Here is a 21,017-nt window from a genome sequence, read left to right on the forward strand (position 1 = left end):
ATGTTGTATCTCTCCATGGTTCTGGGTTAGAAGGTGTGGAGAGAGGTGTAATTTTTGGTGCGGAACTACGGAGAGTTCCAGCAATGTGGTGTACCATGGTTTTCTGGCCCAAGTTGGAGCAACTAGGATGAGCGTTAAGGAGTGTTGCTGTAGTTTGCGCACCAGTAGTGGAATGAGTGGGAGAGGTGGAAAAGCGTACGCAAATCTGCCTGACCAGTTCATCCATATCGCATTGCCTTTGGACAATGGGTGAGGATACCTGGCGGCGAAGTTTGGGCATTTGGCGTTTTCGTGGGTGGCGAAGAGGTCTATCTGTGGTTGCCCCCACATCTGAAAAAACAGTTGAAGAACTTGTGGATGAAGTTCCCACTCATGGATTTGTTGCGTTTGACGGCTCAACAGATCGGCTATTGTGTTTTGGACGCCTGAGACATGTTGGGCTAGGAGAAAAATGTTCTGAGGTATAGCCCACCTTCATATGCTCTTTGCGAGCTGAGAGAGTTGCAGAGAGTGTGTCCCGCCTTGTTTTTGTATATAATACATGGCTGTCATGTTGTCGGTGCGGACTAAGACAGCTTTGCCTGAAATGTGTTTTTGGAATGCTTTCAAGGCTAGGAATATGGCAAGTAGCTTCAGGTGGTTGATGTGGAATAACTTTTGCTGAGGTGTCCACCTGCCCTGCATGGTGTGATGAAGTAGGTGAGCTCCCCAGCCGGAGAGCGATGCGTCCGCTGGCATAACTATTTGAGGAACCGGCTCGAGGAACGGTCGCCCTTTGGAAAGGTTCTTGGTGTTCCACCACTGCAGAGAGCGATGGGTACGACCGTCTACCAACACCAGATCTGTTAGCTGACCTTGAGCCTGGTTCCATTGGCGTGCTAAGCACTCGTGGAGAGGACGCATATGGAGTCTTGCATGAGGCACTATGAATATGCAAGAGGCCATCATCCCTATGAATTGCATGAACACTCGAGCTGGAAGAGTGTTGTGGTTGGAATCTGGTGAGAAGAGCTTGTATGCTCGCTATCCTGGCGGGACTGGGATAGGCTAGCGCCCTTGAGGTGTCTATTGTGGCACCAAGGTATTGTTGTGTGTGGGACGGTTGCAGCTGGGACTTGGCGTGGTTTTTTGTGAACCCCAGGTTGTGAAGTTGTTGAATAGAGACGTGAGTGTGTTGTACACACTGATTGTATGAGCTGGCTTTTATGAGCCAGTCGTCTAGATATGGGAAGACATGGATGTGTTGTCTTCTTAGGTGTGCTGCCACCACCGCTAGGCACTTGGTAAACACTCTTGGTGCTGTGGTGACTCCGAATGGGAGTGCTCTGAATTGATAGTGCTGACCGTCCACTACGAATCTGAGATATTTTCTGTGAGCGCTGTGAATGGGAATGTGGAAATAGGCGTCCTTGAGGTCTAGAGTAGCAAGGAAGTCGCCCTGGGAAAGCAGAGGGAGGACCTGCTGAAGTGTGACCATGTGGAAGTGGTCTGAGTGTATGTATAGGTTTAGGGGTCTGAGGTCTAAAATAGGCCTTAGAAATCCGTCCTTCTTTGGTATGAGAAACTAGAGGGAGTAAACTCCCTTGTTTTGTTGGTGCAGGGGAACTGGTTCTATTGCACTTTTTTGTAGGAGGGAGATTACCTCCTGCTTTAGCAGTAACAGATGTTCTTGTGACATTGGACGGTGTTTGGGTGGTATGGTTGTGGGGGGTAGATGTTAGTTCGAGACAGTAGCCTGATAGAATTATTTGGTGGACCTACCTGTCTGAAGTGATGTTTGCCCAGGCAGGGAGAAATTGGTGGAGTCTTCCCTCGACTGGAGTGGAATGGTCTGGGGGAAGTGGAGGGAAGTCATGGGGTGGGGGTGGAGGCAGAGCGGGAGTTGTTGTTTCTGCCTCTGCCTTTGCTGTTGTTCCCCCTGTAACCACCGCTTTGGTAACCTCTAGTAAAGGTGGATTGGTTGGGAGCCTTGTAAGAGGTGGAGGGGCTATTAGAGGAGTAGCCTCTATGGGTGCTTCTGAAGGATGAGCGACGAAAGGGCTGTCTGGGAGCTTCCAACTGCAAGGCTCCCATAGATTTGGCGGTGTCTGTATCCTTTTTCATTTTCTCAAGGGATACGTCCACATTGGGGCCAAATAGGTGTTGTTCATAAAAAGGCGATTGAGTATAGAACTCTGGATTTCGGGTTTAAAATATGATATGCGTAACCAGGCATGCCTGCGCAGAAGGACACTGGTGTTTATTGCCCTTGAGGCGGTATCTGCTACATCTAGGGCACAACGGATGGAGGTGTTAGTGATGTTTTTACCCTCCTGGATGAGTTCATTGGCCCTGTTTTTATATCTGTCAGGGAGGTGCTGCATTATGGACTCAAGCTCATCCTAATGTGCCCCGTCATACCTGGCTAACAGCGCTTGGGTATTAGCAATGCGCCAAATGTTTGCTGCCTGTGACACTGTGCGTTTGCCAGAGGCGTCTAGGAGTTTTGATTCCTTATCTGGTGGTGGTGTGTCACCTGATGTTAGGGAATTTGCTCTCTTCCTTGCATTAGAGACTACTAAGGAGTCTAGTGGTGCGGGGCCTTTAATGTATACTGGGTGAGTAGGAGCAGCATTATACTTCTTTTCTATTCTCGGGTTGATGACTCGAGCTCCAACTAGGTCTTTAAAGATCTCTGGTGCTTGCTTAATGACCCCTTTAAGCATGGGCAGAATTGAGGTGGACCTTTGTGTGGTATCGAAGGTGTCCATAAGAAAACCCTCCTCTACTGGGTCTGTATGCAGAGCAACCCCGTGGTATTGGGCAGCTCTGTGAAGGAGCTGGTTGAAGCCGATATTGTCCTCTGGAGGGGAAGGCCTGGAGGGATAAATATCATCCTGTGGGGTGTAAGGGACGTCTGGGACACTGTAATCATCCCAGGGGTCAGTGGAGCCAGTAGGGGTAGGGTCCCCAAGGGGTTGATCGTCCGCACCTCCCCCTGCATCATCTGAGGTGTCATCATCATCATCTACTGGGGTAGGTGATGGTGTAGGAGAGCGGTGTGGTGGGGGAGGAGGAGGAGGAGAAGGATGAGGAGAAGGGATCCTTAATGGAGAGGTAGCAAAGTCTCTCTTCTTTGGTGGTGGTGTGGGGGCAGGCGTTTCCAGGGGTCTTTTCTTGATGCTAAGCATTAAATGACCAGTCTTCGGATCCTTCACAAGAGTTTTTTGGGTAGGATCTGGACGAAACAGTTCATCTGTGGGAGACAGATCCTTCGAAGTCGAGGGCTTCCGTGCCGTAAGTTTTTTCGGTGTCGATGTCTTTATCGGATGGAACCGGTTGCTGTTTTTTCGGTTCCGAGGTCTTGGGCTTCGAAGAATCGGGGCCTTTTGGTGGGCGTTTTTAAGTCGGCTCCGAGGGTGTTGTCGGTGCCGAGACACCAGTGCTAGCCTTCAACGCAGAGTGCTTTGATGTCGAAACAGCGGTCGGCGTGGGTGAGGACATCTTCTTTGTGCCTGAGTTTGCTTTTCGGTACCGAGGGTAGGCTGACTCGAGCCCGAGTCGCCTAAAGGCTGAATAGGCTTCTTTACCGGGCCCGAAGGCGGGGCATGGGAAGCAGTGTCTCGGTGTGCACCTGGGACCGAAGGTGGAGGTGGTACCGAAGCCTTTTTTGATAGTGTCAAGGGGGGGGGGGGGGGGTCGGGGTCGACGTCTGTACTCACGGCCCTTTGAGCTGGAATGATGTCTTCGACGTCGGAATCATCTGCTTCGGAGGCGCTGATAATGGCTTCTTCGACCCTCTTGAAAGATGTCGTCGGGGATCGAAGATGACGAGCGTGCCATTGTTCTTCGAGCTCGCTGGTCCCGGATCGTCTTCTTGGAGCAGAAAGAGGCGCAAGCTGGACAGTCTCTGGCCTCGTGCTCCGGTGAGAGGCAGAGGTTGCACACCTCATGTAGGTCGGTGTGGGGAAACTTCGACCCACATCGAGGACACTTTTTGAATGGCGTCCTTTCCATGAGCCGGAGATGAGGCCCAGGTAGGCCCGAAGGCCTTTGTCGTCGACCGGAATCTAAGACTTCGAAGTTGAAGGGTCGCGTGTGATTGAAAAACGCGATCAAAACAATACCGTTGAGAAGGGAAGGATTGCGCGTCGAAAGAGAAAACCGTTAACAGTTCCGAACTGGAACGCGAGAACACATCCGAGGTGGCGGAAAAAAACAATCTGAGGATGGAGCCAATGCCCATGCGCACTATGATCCAAAGGAGGAGCCACATACCTCGTGACTTCCAATGACTTTCCAAGACAAAAACAAGTGCAAACATCCGGGTCCAACACCAGATGGCGATCTATGCATAGTGTGTAATCTGCAGCTCATATGCCTCGAACATTCATTATCTCCTAGGACTGGGCATTAGGGGGTAAAAGGCACTTAAAACTGGTTTCTTGGTAAAAGAAGCTGCTTTTTACCATGCAACCATCCTCTGCTACCAAGATTTGTGGGACAAAAACCATAACCCAAATTTTGGATACCCTAAAATGTAAACACCCCAAATATTTACCTCTTATGGTCCTCCCACATATTGAATTGCATGCCAAGGCATCTTCTCAAATATTAGATCAGCAGAGTAAAACTGTAAATAAGTAATGGATCCCACTCAATAACTGAGTTTTAGAACAATGAAAAGTGAAGTCTCTTAGATGCAAAGTTACACTGAGTATGTAACATCAGAAAATTATTGCAAGTCCAAAATGAGCAGCAAAATCAAAAGGAATTCAGACAGCATCCCAAGTAGCATTAAGGAAAGCTCAAATAATCTCAGGCGCACCCCGAAAATCAAGGGGTTCTTGTACACAATTCTTGTAAAACAAATTAGAGAAACTGCAAAATCATTGTGGTGTGAGTAAAAGTGCAATTTCTTTAGCAAATCCTACCATAAAGGCAAAATACACATTACTTTACCTTACGCACCACCCCAATTTTAGAACTAAGAATATTCAACATCCTTTATACTAAGGTCATCTGGAGATGATCTAACTAATAGAAAACATTGACAATAGGACCTTCTCCCTGTGAATGGATTAGTGCAAAAGCATATGTGTTGCAATCTTATATTAAACAGTAGCAAAACAACTACAGCAATGGAAATATCCATTATCTCATCCGTTCAACTGTGTGTTCTGCAAGCCTGTGGGGACAGGATGTTTGCAGGTTGGAAAGCAGGAGTGAGTGACAGAGATGGCATTCATGTTGTCTAAAATGGTGTTTTACATATGAAATGGGGGATAGCTAAAACACGTTATTTAACACATTTCTACACATCATATGAAATTTGTTTCAATTGCAAGTATGCTAATTCAGCCTATATTTGTAAACTACATGTAAAAATACATTAATAATCATTACTGGTACACAAAATAGAAAGACCAAAAAACAATGTAAAAAATATCGGATGCAATTAGTCTACATGAAACTGACTGATACTGGAATTGCATGGGTGGACTATCAACAAAATAAATCTCTTGTGAGGGATGAAGAAGCCCATTCCCAATTAACATGAATATGTATATCTTAGGTACTTTACAGAACTAAAGCTCTGCCAAGTGAATCTTTAAAGGTTTTATGTTTCCTCTTTACCATCAAAATGTGTGTATGCTTCCAGGTACACACGGTACACACAGAAAACCTGAACCCTATGTAGGTGGACTACCGACGACAGGGGAACCCTCACTAAGCCATTTAAACCTTCACCCATGGAACATAACTAATCGCCTGCGAGTGAGGCACACAAACACTGACTTACACCCATGCATTCACACAGACGCACAAACACATCCATCCATTCACAGCACTCACTCCCATGTTTCATACACGCACCAAACATAAAAAATAAAAGAAATCACACTTATCAGCGCAGCTCTATCTCAGAGGTCCCAGGAGGTTTGGGGTGGCTGCCTTCCCTCACTGGCTAACCATAGATCAACCAATGAGGGGAGGCAACAGGCACTACTCGTCGAGTGGAATGGGGTCAGTGAGTTGCTGACCCTCCCCTTGCTAGGTGAGGAGATGTCAGTGACTGACACTTGGCCCCGGGCTCTTCAGGGCTTAGAACGGAACTGCCCAGGGCTATCAGTGTTGCTCCCTTTCGTCACGAGGGGGAGGGCCTCGAGGTGGTTTGCCAGGCTGAAGAGGTCACGCCCACAGGAGCTGTGACATCTTCAGCCCAGCAAAGTTCTGGTCAGGCACCCAGAAGACTGAGTATTTAGCGTATGTCTAACTCCTGGCTGCCTGACCGGAAAATAAAGAGTGTTTCTCAGGTTGACCTTAGCTCAGCTTACCAGACACACTTATTTTTGGGCAAAAGGTGAGGGGGCATGGCCCCTTCGCGTATTAGGATGGAGTGGGGCTGGATAGAAGTGAAACTGAGTATTGGTTGAAGAAGCAGCCGTTTACATGGGGTCAGTCCCTACCCTGGCTTCAACTAACAAAAATATGCCTGAAAGTTAGAATTCTGTACACTAGGCCCTGGACACTAATTCAAAACATCCATAAGATACTAGTGAATAAAACTGCAAGTTCTCACATATAACATATCTACCACCTTCAGCAAAAGAGATGATCATTATAAGTTGTCTGCCATTTATGGTGTCCTCATTAGTTATTATGTGACAGGCAGTAGTAGTTTGGGGGGAAAATGTTAGTTTGTTGGGTCTGCATTTTCTTTTAACGAACTAAAGTTTTACTAGGAGTGGCAAAATAAAAAGAAACTCCTCTTTTTCAAGTGTCAGTGAAATTTCTTGCTTATAATTGTGTTTACTTAGAAGACACAGAAGTTTATCGCTTCTAACAGCCTAGCTATTGACACATCTCTGTGCAACGCCCAAGTACAGTAAAGGCGTCTTTGGTCACTAGGTTGTGAGACAGCCTATTTCTCTAGAGTTCCCATTATCCTGAAGTCTTTTTGCTGAGGGTCAGGGAAGACCTAACTTGGCAGTTCCAGCTGGGCTGTTCCCATGAAGAACAGGGTCAATACTGATTTGCATATGGTTGGGTCTGAACTAGGGTGGTGAAGTGAGCTAAATAACTATGATGGATTTAACCCAGATCTAATAGTTACTGGGGGTGTTGCAGAGTAGAGAATAGAGGCGTAGAGTGCAGTAGTGCAGAGTGGTTGCCGTAGAGTGCAGTGGTTTAGAGTAGAGTGGCGTAGAGGGCAGTGGTTTAGAGTAGAGTGGTATAGAGTGGTGCAGCGTAGAGTACAGAGGTGTAGAATTCAGTGGCAGTGCTACAGAGTACACTGTTGTAGAGGGCAGTGGTGTAGAGTGGTGCAGAGTGTATTGATGTGAAGTGTAGTGGCATTGAGTGTGCGGTGTACAGTGGCGTAGAAAGCAGTGGTGCAGAGTAGAATAGAGTGGCATAGAGTGCAGTGACAGAGTACCTTGGCATACACTGCAGTGGTGTAGAGTGCATTGGTTTTGAGTAGAGTGGCTTAGAGTGCATTGGTGCAGAGTACAATGGTGCGACTCAGAGTAGAGAAAAGTGTTGCGGAGTGGTGCTAAGTGCAATGGCATGGAGTGAACTGGTGTAGATTGCAGCATGAGTGAATAGTTGTAGAATGCAGTGCCATAGAGAAGAGTGGTGCAGAGAGTAGTGGTGTGGAGTACAGTAACACAGAGTAGAATAGAGTGGAGTAGAGTGGAGTGACATAGTGCGCAATGTGGCATAGCGTGTAGTGGCCTAGAGGCCAGTGGTGCAGAGTTGAGTGGCACTGAGTTAAGTGGCGGAGAGTGCAATCTTGCAGAGTAGAGTACAATGGGGAGAATGCAGTGAGTTGAGTGCAGTGCACAGAATAGAGTGGTGCAGATTAGAGAGGCACAGAAAGCAGTGGCATAGAGTACCGTTATGCAGAGTAGAACAGAGTGGCATATAGTGCAGTGACAGAGCACAATGGTGTGAAGTGCGTTAGCATGCTGCAGAGTAGAGTGGTGTAGAGTTCAGTAGCAGAGACTGCAGTGTTGCAAAGTAATCTGTTGTAGAGTGCAGTGTTGTATAGTAGAGTGGAAAAGAGTACACTAGCGTGGAGTGCAGAGTAAAGTGGCGCAAGAGAGCAGTGGTGTAGAGTACAGTGGTGTAGAGTATAGTGGCACAGAGTGCAGTGAAGTTGGGGTAGAGTGCAGTGGTTTATAGTACAGTGGAGTAGAGTGGTGCAGAGTAGAGTGGTATAGAGTGGCGAAGTGCAAAGTACAGTGGTGTAGAGTTCAGAGGCAGAAAGTGCAGAGCTGTGGAGTGCAGTGGCGTACAGTAGAGTGATGTAGCACGTACTGGCGTGCAGTGGTGTAGAGTAGCATAGAGAGCAGTGGTGTAGAGTACAGTGGTGCAGAATAGAATGGCAGAGTTCAGTGATGTAGAGTACAATGGCACAGAATACAATGGCATAGGGTGCAGAGGAGTAAAGTGTTGCAGAGTAGAATATAGTGGCGCAGAGTGCAGTAGTAAAGAGTTGATTGGTGTAGAATGCAGTGATGTGGAGTGCATTGGTTATGAGTGAAGTGGTGTAGAGTGCATTGCGTACAGTGACGTAGAGTAGAGAGGCATAGAGTAGACTGGTGCAGAGAAAAGTGCAGTGGTGTAGAGTAGATTGTTTCAGAGTAAAGGGGCGTAGAGTGGAGTGGTTCAGGGTAGAGCAGAGTGGTGCAGGGTAGACTGCAGAGGTGTAAGTGGAGGTGCAAAGAGTAGAGTGCAGTGGTGTGAAGTGTAGTGGTGCGGAGTGATCAAGAGTGTAGTGGCATAGAGTGCAGTGGTGTAGAATAGATGGGCAAAGAGTGCAGTGACAGAGTGCAGCGCTGAGAGTCGTGTGGTGTTGAGTTCAGTGGCAGAGAGTACAGTCATGCAGAGTAGAGTGCAGTGGCATAGAGTTCAGTGGCACAGAGAGTAGTGGTGTTGAGTACAGTGATGCAGAGTAGAACAAAGTGGTGTATATTGTAGTAGTTAGGAGCACGATGGCGTAGAGTGGCATAGCGTGCAGTGGCGTAAAGTGTGGCAGAGTAGAGTATAGTGGCGTAAAGTGCGGTAGTGCAGAGTAGAATAGACAGAGTGCATTGGTGTAGAGTGCAATGGCATAGAGTGCAGTTTTGCAGAATGGGGTAGAGTGCATTGGCATAGAGTAGAGTTGTGTAGAGTAGAGAGGTGCTGAGTGAAGTGGGGCAGTGTGGAGTGGTGCAGAGTAGACTGTAGTGGTGTGGAGGGACCTACAGTAGAGTGGAGTGGGGTAAAATGAAGTATGCATGGTGTTGTATCTCACTGCCATTACAGATAACACATTTTCAACTTAAAAGACCATTACATTTGCAAAGACATACAGTTTTACTGATAAAAAGTATACAGCGTACAAACAGTATTGTGTGGAAATTCACTAGTGAATTGATTTGTTTTGATCATATTAAAATACTTGTTTCCACCACCCTTCAGAATTACCAAAAAGTGTGCTTCATTTGTGCATTTCTAATCTGAAATATTCTGAAATATCTGCACAGTTCAATTACAGACAATTATATGTTGCAGTGTGCTAGAAAATAAACAAACATCGTACAGCCTTCCTCAAGCACTTCTCCGGTAGCCACCATGATTGCCACATAAATCCTCTCAGTTTGAAGTCAAAGAAAGAAAAGTAAACGCCAAGCTCCTGGAATCACAGAGGCGGACATTTGACCTCTGCCTCTGAATGCACAGGAACTGTGAAAAGATAATAACACTATTTAAAGGCCCGTTTACAGAAATCCAGTACTGGTGGAAGAATACAGTATACAGGGTTTAAGCAAGGGAAGGAACGAAACCAAGCGTGACAGCCTAGAATAAGTGCAGCCGGCAAATAGAAAGCAAGCAAATGTGGGTTACAAACCACAAAACCAATGATAAGCAATGGGTGAAATGCATTCCAAAGGAAGCTTTCAGAATGTCCCCAAGATTACATTAGCAAACCAGACAGCTGCGCTGTCTTTAAGGCTTTCACCTAAAACAGAAGAATTGTGTGATTCACCTAGAGATTTCCTGAAAAACCACAGTCTCCATTCAGTGATTCTTAGCTCACACGGATACCTTCTAAATACCCTCAAATGACCCTCAACTGTCTAGAGTCACTCCCAATCAGACACTCCTCTGCTGGCTCTTAGCGACCCCCAGTCCACCCTGATACACCCCAGAAGTCACTCAGAAAACCCTCACTATACCCTCAGAGATGCTCAACCGGACCTTCTCACCTTCAGACTCAACCAGCTGGCTTCAGACGTTCCAGCATATGCTTCCTAAACCATCACCTAACAGTTCTCTCAAAGGAACTTGCCCAACGTCTTACCCGTGAGCTTGGCATTTCAGCAACCGCTCCATATTGCCTAGAAATAGTTTCAGAGTGGCAGGATCTCGCTTTGTTCCAATCTCTGTTAATATCAAGGCTTTGGAGATATCTGCAGGTGAACACAAGGGGACATCCAATTAAGACATGGTCATGGCTCATGAATTTGTACATCCTTATCTTAAGCTTTACACAGAATGCTTCGTAAGCACCTCAATGACCCCATCACAAAAGTCTTGTATTGAACAATGACAAAATTGACGCAATTCAAATGAACAGAAACACTTTGGAAGTTAAAGAACCACTACCTCCGAACAGAGCTGTGAACTATAAAGGACAAAAAAAGGTAAAAACGTCAGTTTCCAATGTAAATCCGGAAAGACCAGATTCATGCTAGATTGTCAGATTAACCACAGACTATACAAATGGATTGCATTTCGATGAATCACATTGAAAAGTACCTAATGTGGATATCCTACAAACGTGGCATTGATCTAGGAGTCCAGGACCCAAGTTGGACACCCCTGCATTAAAGGTGCGGAAATAAAAATTACTTATCTGTAAGTGTAGTTTTCGAGATTGGTATCTTTCATAGACTCACATGCTTGAATCATGCTAGTCATCGAGCTGGGAGACCCGTGGTGATCCCTAAAAGCAATGTAATGGTAGTGAATTGCAATTGCTAAAACTGAATATTTAGTAGCCGGCTCACATCATTTGAAAAGAACCACACTTCAACCAGTCAGACACAATCAGCTTGATGACCAGATCCTGAAAGGCTACCTTCCTCAGATTTCTTACTGCATTGGTGTTAAATTTATATTATTTTTGATGACCTTCTGAAGGGGACGGTCACATGTGAATCTATGAAATTTACCAATGCTGGAAAACTACACTTACAAATACGTTTTTAATTGTCCATAATTGGATCTTTCATAGAGTCATATACTTGAATCAGACGAGATAGCAGTACCATGAAAGCAACATTTTAAGCAAGTGGAAGGCGGATAAGCAATGGAGATGGCTTGCTATATATAAAACGATGCTGTAGAACCGCCTGTCCAGCCGCATCTTCTCTCTGTACGGAAGACTCAAGGCAATAGTGCTAAGTGAATGTATGTGTGTTTTTATATGTTGCTGCACGACAGATGTCCATGAAGGATAGTCCCGCCAACAAGCTTGTAGAGGTTGGCTCGCTTCTGGTAGAGTGTGTGGAGCTGTTTGCTTGTATCAGATTCACCACTATTTTGTGACAGTACATGATGGCCGATGATACCCAGAAAGCAACAGATTGCTTTGATATTGTATGTCCCCTTGCACTTAAAGCTAAAACGAGCTGGTCTGATTTTCTGAAGCTGCCTGTTTTGTGGCATTGTTTCACATCCAGAGTGTGTAGCCCTCTTTCTGCTGCCATGGCAAGCTTAATTTTGTTTTTTTTTAAAATAAATAATCAATAATTACAGGTTAATTCAGGTGAAAATCTAAAAGTATTTTAGGAATACATCGAGGATTTGTTCTGACCCAGTCATCTCAAAATTATAGAGAGGTTTCTTTTACTGTAAGCTTGAATCTCACTCACACTTCTAGCAGAGGTTAAAGCTAGGAGTGCTGTCTCAGAGGAGAGAAATTTTAAATCTGATTTTGATTGGCTCAAATTGGCTCCTAATAGATTGGGAGAGAACCATATTGAATTGCCAAGGTATTGGTGGATGTTTGGTTGAAGGAAAAGCTCTAAAAAGCCCTTTCAGGAATTCTTTGATAATCTTAGCTGAACACAGTGTTGGGTGATTTTGAGGTCTTCCATATCTAGCTATAGCTGCTAAGAGTGAACAAGACCTGACTGATACAAAATTAGTAAGTATGGTAGAATTTAGTGCGGTTCTGAAGATATTGGATGAAAGTTCTCTTGGGTGCACCATACCGAAAAGCCTTTTCCATTTTGCTGTATAAGATCTTTTAGTGGAAACAGCTCTTGCTTTTGCTGGATTCTCTTTACAATCTTTAGTGATTTTTAAACATTGAAACAAACTCATTTTGCTCAAAGAGTCATGCTGACAATGCTAGAGATGTTGTTTCTGGGTGAAGTACTTGGCCGTTGCTGAGAGGCAGGAGATCGGAAACTACTGCAAATTCGATCTGTGGCTGTTCTGGTAGTAGAAGAAGCTCTGTGAACCAATACAGTCTTGGCCACCATGGAGCTAACAGAATTATTCTGCATGGTCCTTCCCTCATCTTGCACAGTTCTCTTGTGATTAGGGGTACTGGGAGAAAAAGATTTGATTTAAATTTTGTAAAGCGACAACAATTTCCCGGAGGTGTCTTGGCGCTACCTATGACTGAAGGGACAGAGAAGAATTTGTATGCTTTCCAGAATAAACTACCCACAGGCCCAGTGTAAAAAGCCAGATCTTTAAGTCCTTCCTGAACTTAAGCAAAGAAGTCGCATTTTTTAGTTCCCAGGAGAGACGATTCCAGTATAGCGCCATGCATTGATCAGGCTCCTGCGTCCCCAGGTACCTCGTCTGTGAGGGGGAACAATCAGTTCTCGTGCCAACCTAGAACAGGGAGTCCTATTTGGAAGAAACCATCTGAGCCTATCTCTCAGGTACATTGGGCCCTGACCTTGCAGGGCCTTATAGGCTGTACAGAGTCCCTTAAAGATGATACGTTTTCTCACTGGCAGGAGACTGAACTATGTCTAGGGATCTTCTGCCGCATTTTGTAGTCTGCAACTTTTCCAAGCATTTCTTAGGCAGGTTAGAATAAAGCCTGTTGCAGTAATCTATTCTCATAATAACTAATGCAATAACCACCGTCTTAAGCATTTCTGGCAGTAGAAATTGTGCGATTTTTCTAATTACATGCAGGGAGAAAAAGGACGCGGAAACAACTTTATTTACTTGCTCTTTATAGGATAATAAGTCGTCAATCATGACTCCCAGATTTTTCGCCTTCTGCACTGGCTTAGGGAGGGTAACCACTTCTTCAGGTATCAAAGGTTCCTGACCATGCTATCAAAAATGCATTCCCCCACAACCCTGGTAGTGGATATCTGATGGCATAGAAAAGGCACTTCTTGTTCTGCTCTGTGGCAAACAGATCCAGGTTTGGTGCTCCCCAGTGTCTGAAAACCACTAGATGGGACCAATTCAATTCCTATGCAAAACATTATTTGTATCCTCTGCTTAGGGCATCTGCCCATGAATTTTCTTTTACCGGTACATGTTTGACTAAAATCTGTTCTGTATAGCCCAATCCCAGGTATTTTGGGCTTCTTGTGATAGGGAAAGAGATAGGGTTTCTCCTTATGGTTTGTTGAGATAATACATGGAAGTCATGTTGTCTGTGCAAACTAACACTGAACTCTATTGCATGCTGGGGAGGAAAAATTGTAAGCAATGTATTATGGCTCTTTACTCCAGAATATATGTATATCTCTGACCATTCTCTTTTGATAAACCACTTCTTGCTAGGACTTTAAAGTACACTCTCCATCCTTGTAGAGATGATTTTTTTGTCATTACCAAATCTGATTTCTCTTGGAGGAAAATTAGGCCCTTTGAGATGTTGCCCTAATGGAACCACCAAGTAGCTTCTGAGTTTTACATAGTTTTCAGACCTTCTGACCACATACAGTCCATAATAGGGATCAATATCACAGATTTTCAAGATAGTTCCTTAAAATCATAAAGAACACAATTCATCTCCTAGGTTGGAACATGAGGCTATGAAAACCTCCTGTTTCATTAGGTGGTGAGTCTGATGGAGGTGGAGTAACACTCAGTCAACTCGAACAATATAATCAACCCATTCTAGGTCTGTTGGTGCTGGAATATACTCTGGTGGCAGTTCACCTTCTTCGTGTCATCGGTAAAGCCATCATTTATAGGCCAATTTCTGTGAGCTAGAGGAGATGCCACTGGTGAAGGAACTGGTGTGGATGATCTTAATGGTAATACTATATAGGGGTTCTTGGGGTTCATCATCATCATCAAGATCTTTATTTCGCATTTAAGGTAATGCATGAAAAGTGAGTAGAAGAAAACATGATTTGCAAAGAGGCAATAAAATATATCCAGATAACTCATTATTCAGAAACACATTATACAAATTCAGATTCATAAAAGATAAATAGTATCAAAAAACAGATAAAATGACACTTGTTAACAAGCAAGGTTATACTTAGTGGCTCAATAAAAATGTTAAAATGGATAAAATGAACACCCAGCAAAAACGTTCATAGTGCTTTAAATACATATAACTCGGCACACTGTACTTAAAAGGGGTCAGACTGTACAATAGGGAAACCATTAAAAGGGTAGAAGACATTTCCAGACTCAGTACATAGGTGATCTTGGGGGCTAGCCCTCATAACAGAATATCCACCTTTCTAATCCTTAAAACAGCAAATAAATAGAATGCTAGCGCGTAACATACATAAGGAGATTCCAAACCTCGTATCACTTCCAGTGCCTGGTTATACGAACACAGACTACGTTTTTTCGTTGAGGGATAATGAATTTAGCCCTCTCATCCTTATAAAATGTACAGAAAATGAGCAAATGTGAAATCGATTGTTTGGAGAGAACATCACAAGGACAAAGAGACAGATGGGATACAGAATAAGAGGGTGCGGGGTACCCCACCATTAAAAAAATGTAGTTCAGTCTAAATCTCACCAAAACAAAACGACGTCTTTTATTAGAGACAAAAGACAAATAGGAAAGATGTCCAGTTGCCACAGAAGGTAATGCTCAATAAGCCATTACTAAGATTTTCAATAGGTTTTCTTGTAGTCTATGCTGAGATTGTTTGGCAATAAAAATGTCCTTTAGTCTGGATTTGGAAAATGATATACAATAAGAAGGGGTGTCATAAAGAAACCCTAGTGCATGTTGGGATTAGGGATGTGGCCGAGTGGGTGTTAGGCGAAGAAAGGCATATGAAATCAGAGCAAAAGTAAGAAAGTAGAGGAAGACATTATATTAAAGGCTGAAATGTTGCTCAAACTGATGCCCCCTACACCAGCTGGTTTGGCGTCGGGAGATGTAGAGGCGAATCAATGAACCATTACTGCATTCATATCCCACGTAGAGGTTCCTTCTTTTATATATTGACGTTTGGTAAAGTCTCAATGGTATAAAACAACTGAATGTGTGAATGGGCCTTAATTGTATCCTGAAATTGAATGTTTAGTCTACATTGTGATCCCTGGTAGTTAAACGTTCTACAGAAATTCGAACAACATATTGTGACCTACATTTGGAAACTTAAAAGAGGTGCTGGCTGTCCTTTCTAAAACCACTGCCATCAATCTTGTTTAGAACGTTAAACATGTATGATGGGAGTGATACTGATTCCACATGGAGCTTGGCTCCTTATGCATTGAGTGTATGTTCTTAGTACAATTGTTTTTTATTGTTTGTGAATATAAAAATATTATATTTAAAAGAAAAATAGACATTTGATTGAATTCCCAGCAAACTCAGGAACTTTCCCTCACAGAAATGAGAGGGAAATGCATGATGTATGCCTAAGTTTGAGGTTTGAAGGGCCTTGTGGGTAAAAAAACGTTGTGGGATCCACAGAAGACATACCACCCTGCTCTCCCCGGGCTGTCTAGTTTTCAGAAATTTGTGGGTTTAGTAGGTTTTTCTGAGTGCCAGCATGACAAGTAAGAGAAGATTTGGATTTACGTCCGTCCCCCCACCCTCACCACAGGTTTGTTTGTCAAAGCTACGCCCTAAAGAATCCACATTTTCTCTTGCTTGCCAGGAGAATGCGGATGTTCTGCACCCCAGGGCTTTAGGGGTGGAGGCTTTAGGGGAGGCGAATAGGCACAACTCTAGGGCAGCCAGTTCACACTCCATTTATTTTTAAAGAAAAGAAAAAATATATCCCTGGTGTGTAATATATCCTTGGTGTCTAGTGGGCTTTTGTACCCCCCCATTCCCCCACCCTCAAGGGCAGGTTTGTAATAATCCCCCAATCACCCCTGGGGGCAGGGAAACTGATGGGCTCGTTCTAGGGAGGAGGCATAGCCCAATGCCTTGGCAGATAGCCCCCTACTTACGGATCATTTTTTCCCTGCTGTCAAGTGAGCCTTCTACCCACCCAGGGTCCATTCGGGACAAATCTCCTTTCTGCCGCCTGGGAGGCAGAAAGTTTCTATTGCGCCGTCTGGGTTGGGGTTACAGGCCAATGCTGTGGTGGGAACCCCCATTTTTTTCGGTGCCATTTTGAAATACCTGGTTTCTAGTGGGCTCTCTGCCCCCATGGGCAAATCGGGACGAAACCCCTATTTGCCCTCCGGGGGGCATAAAGACCCATGTTGCCTCTTAAGGGGTGGAAGTATGTCTCAATGCCAACGCCGAACACTCCCACAACTTTTTTGTGCCCTACTGTAAAATACCTGGTGTATAATGGGCCTTTCTCCTCACTCCCCCCCCCCCCCTCAAATAACCAGGGGTAGATTATAGGTGAACCCTCAATATGAAAATTTCGCCAAATTTCATATCTGCCCTCGGGAGAGGAGAAAGACTCTATTGTGCCTTCTGGAGTGGGGGTCAGGCTCAATGTCATGAACGGCAGCCCCATTTTTGTGCCATTTAGAAATACCTGGCGTAAAGTGGGTTTTCTGTCATCCTCCTGCAGGCAGGCAGATTGAGGAGTCAACTTGCCCAAGGAGCTTCTCTGCCCCAGAAAAAAAAGAAATCACTGGTGCCTAGTGGGCTTTCTACCACCCCCCCTCTCCCGGGAGGGGGCCAGAAAGACTCTATTGCCCCCTTTGGGGTGGGAGCATAACCCAATGCCAGTATATAGCACTCATTCTTTTCCACTTGTGTATAGTGGGCTTTCCATCCCCAGTAGGGCAGATTGGGGGTAAGAATGTCTTACCATTGGTTACATGGGAACCAGCCCTTCCCCAAGGTGCCTTGCTTTCTCCCCCATCCCCAAGCAGGAATCTACTACAGAGACAGAACTGGAAAGGGGACTTTGACCCCTTTCCAATGTTGCCTTTCACATGCTGATTGGTGCTGGGGGACTGAGTTAAGCCTCACAGCACCGGCCAAGAGTGACAGCGCCATTAGTGTGGTATGCTTCAGATTTGTTTTGCTGCAACGTCATTTCTGAAAACAATTCTTCTTATGTTTTCATCTATTCAGGTATGGAGGGCAACCCGTTGAAATGTTACACATTATGAAAGTAGTGCTGAGGACGTCAATGGGTCGTATCCTACATCTAAACAGTTAAAATACTAATGAGCAACTAAGTGGGTCTACACTCCTAGAAACCATGGAATCATTTACCACATACCAGAGTGACATTATACCATTGGAATGTCTTTCTTTTCCAGCATGCTTATTCTGGAAATATTCTGAGCTAAAAACATCTACTTTGCATATTTGCGCTTGTTTGCTTTCCTTACTTTCCAGGTCTCTTTTCCATTGCTATTATACATTGGATTGTAGAAAATGTGCATACTTTAAATGATACAAAGTAGGACACTGTACTCCAGGCTAGCGCCACAGATCCTCATACCACCTTATGAAAACAAATCTTTAGGATGCTCCGTTTTCTCAGTACAAGCCACCAAGCTCTGGAACTAATTGCTTGACAACATTCGAGGGATTCAGGAGCATTTAAAGTTCAGAAGAAAGATGAAAACATGGTTGTTTCCAAGATAATTAGATAAACCACTGAAACAGGGAAAGAACACAGAATGATAATCCTTCTATCAAAATAAGCATGGTTGGGAGCTACAGAACAGTATGGATCAGCACACCATACCAAGAAAACAGACACTGGCACTCAACCCAAATTATGGAATCACACCAAACATAAGCTCACAATAACCTTGAAACACACATTAAAATGAGTGAAGAGACAAACTAAGCCACTCTAATCATCACCAGAAGTACCTGTTACCACTCAGCACCCGAAAACCCCCAACCTGCCTTATGACATACGGAATTTAAACAATAGCCCCTGAACTACAGACTTCACAGACGTTGTAAACGAGGTCTCCTTCCTTTTACTTCTAACCACAAGATGGAGGACAGTAAATCTAGTCTTTATGAGGATGGGCCACCCAGTATCAGTTTGATATATCCCATGTCATATCACATACCAATTCATTAACTGATCCATCACTTTCAATGAGGCAAACATATAATGTATTAAAGAGCATAAGAAACCTCGCTGCCAACTGGATGACATAGACATAGGCTATTCTAGTAAGCCTAAATAACCATTTAATACAATTAGACGTCTGCCGAAACCAAAGAGATCTACCACAAATTGCTGGTCATCGGAGAACTGTAACATAGCCCACCATGCATGTCCCAAATAGTTACATACTTTGAGTATTGGCATTGTATAATAAAAAAGGCTAACAAAATGACAATAGCACAATCCATCTACGCAAATCTGAATTAACATCTCATAAAGTAAGTAATATAAAGGAGGACTGTAACATAGTCTATCCAAGCAGATAGATCTCTGACCCCCGCCCTCTCTACTGAAAGTGTTCATCTCTGGGGATCCATAAAATCACAGAGTAGACATCCTCCTGCCACCTCCAGGATAGGAAATCACTTTGAAAATATAATCTACCATCACAGTAAAGGGAACTGCGGTGCCAATCAGAGCTGCCAGCTTAACACGTTATAAAAAAGTGTGGCCATTTCTCACACTTATTCATCCATTACACCACTAAGCGATGTATCCCATAACAATGTAACCGCACTGTTAGATTTTGGGGTCTCTAGTTGGCAGAGGTAGGTACCTTTGACAAATAGGGACCCTTGCGTCTAGTCAGGGTAAGGGGATACACTCCTAAAATAACCCCTGCTCACCCCCTTGGTAGCTTGGCATGAGCAGACAGGCTTATCTCAGAGGCAGTGTGTAAAGCATTTGTGAACACATACAGTAACAAAGTGACAACACTACAGATGATACTGTACTTAAAATGGTAGAATTAGCTTAGTTCTCTTTAGATGTTAAAATGCAACACTTTGAGTCAATGTACCTTTGGATGCGTAACGCTATACAACGGAAGTGTTGCAGGGAAGGTGATGCGTCGGTTCCTTACATGCAGGAACGGTGATGCGTCTGTTTCTTACTGCGCTTCTGTGGCGATGAGGCCCGCAACGCCGTGATGCGATGAAGATCCGGTGCAATGAAACAAAGATGGCGTCGTCTTCTTGTTGCGACACGATGCGTACACGCCCGAAGGCCGTGTGGCGACTCAACGATTCTTCTGAGTCGCAACAGGCCCTGCGACTTGCTTCTCCGATGATACGAGACGTCTCGACTCGATGTGACAGCTGCAGCGGCGACACCCTTGTTCAGTGATGCGACGACAGAGGCTATGGCGGCGACACTCTTCTTTGATGATGCGAGACGCTTTGGCTCGATGCAACAGCTGCGACACCCTTGTTCAGTGATGCGACGACAGCGGCTGCGGCATGCTTCTCCGGTGATGCGAGACGCTTCGGCTCGATGCGACAGCTGCAGCGGTGACACCCTTGTTCAGTGATGCGACGACAGCGGCATGCTTCTCCGGTGATGCGGGACGCTTCGGCCCGATGCGACAGCTGCAGCGGTGACACCCTTGTTCAGTGATGCGACGACAGCGGCTGCGGCATGCTTCTCCGGTGATGCGAGACGCTTCGGCTCAATGCGACAGCTGCAGCGGCAACACCCTTGTTCAGTGATGCGACGATAGCGACTACGACACGCTTCTCCGGTGTTGCGAGATGTTTCTTTACGATGCGATGTGACAGCTACAGCGGCGACACCCTTGTTCAGTGATGCTGCGGCTGCGACGCACCTCTTCTTCGTGAGTCGCGCTTCCAGTTCCTTGCGACACGCAGTCCCTCAGAAGGCCCCAATACAGCTGCAGGCACTTCCAAAGAACTCTGGGGAGCTGGTGGTTGAAGTCTTTTGTCCCTGAGACTTTATAGCTGCAGGCACTTCCAAAGAACTCTGGGGAGCTGGTGGTTGAAGTCTTTTGTCCCTGAGACTTCAGCAGGAGGCAAGCACTTTTCTCAAGTCCTTGGGAGATCCTTCACAAGTTGAATAAAGTGCATACAAAGTTCCTTTTTCCTTTCTTTGGCAGTCAGGTAACCACTGCAGGCCAATCCCCAAAGCAGCACTTCAGCTTAGGGATAGTCTCTCCTCAGTCTCTCTGGTTCTGCTCCTCAGCAAAGGTTTCTTCTTGTTTCCCAAAGTGATCTAAAGTTCTTGGGTTTGGGTCCCAATATTTATACCCAGTTTCTCTTTGTTCTCTGAAGACAGAGAGGCCTTTGCCTAGTCCAAACCAGTTCTGGTCAGTCCTGGAGCACTTTGTTGACAAGACTCCTTCTTTCCTTTCAGAGTGCAGGGCAGAGACATCAGACGCACCACAGGAGGTGGAGCAAGCATTGTGGAGGGAAGGCACAGCCCTATTCAGGTCCCAGGTGCAACTCCTCCCACCCATCTAGATGCAGATCTCTCTATTCAGCCTTGTGCTGACTCACCCGGTCTCCTGGAATCCCCCAGCCCCTGTCACTCAAACTCCAGACAAGGAATACACTACCTAGCAGAGGCAGGTTTGGATGGTTAGACAAGAAAATACCTACTTTCTAAAAGTGGCATTTTCAAACACCGAATGTTAAAACCAACTTCACTAAAACATGCATTTTAT

General features: G+C 45.1%; 1 protein-coding gene across 2 annotated transcripts in view; it reads right to left on the bottom strand.

Moving 5' to 3' along the window:
* The window catches only part of IMPA2 (inositol monophosphatase 2), a 278,123-nt gene that overhangs the window by 29,629 nt on the left and 227,477 nt on the right, over window positions 1–21,017 (bottom strand). For both annotated transcript variants that reach the window (XM_085618988.1, XM_085618987.1), the window contains exon 6: window positions 10,331–10,439. In XM_085618988.1, coding sequence (XP_085475114.1) covers window positions 10,331–10,439 — 109 coding nt within the window. The remainder of the gene's footprint in view (window positions 1–10,330; window positions 10,440–21,017) is intronic.

The sequence above is a fragment of the Triturus cristatus genome, chromosome 7 (assembly GCF_964204655.1).
Source record: "Triturus cristatus chromosome 7, aTriCri1.1, whole genome shotgun sequence".
NCBI classification, from domain to species: Eukaryota; Metazoa; Chordata; class Amphibia; order Caudata; family Salamandridae; genus Triturus; species Triturus cristatus.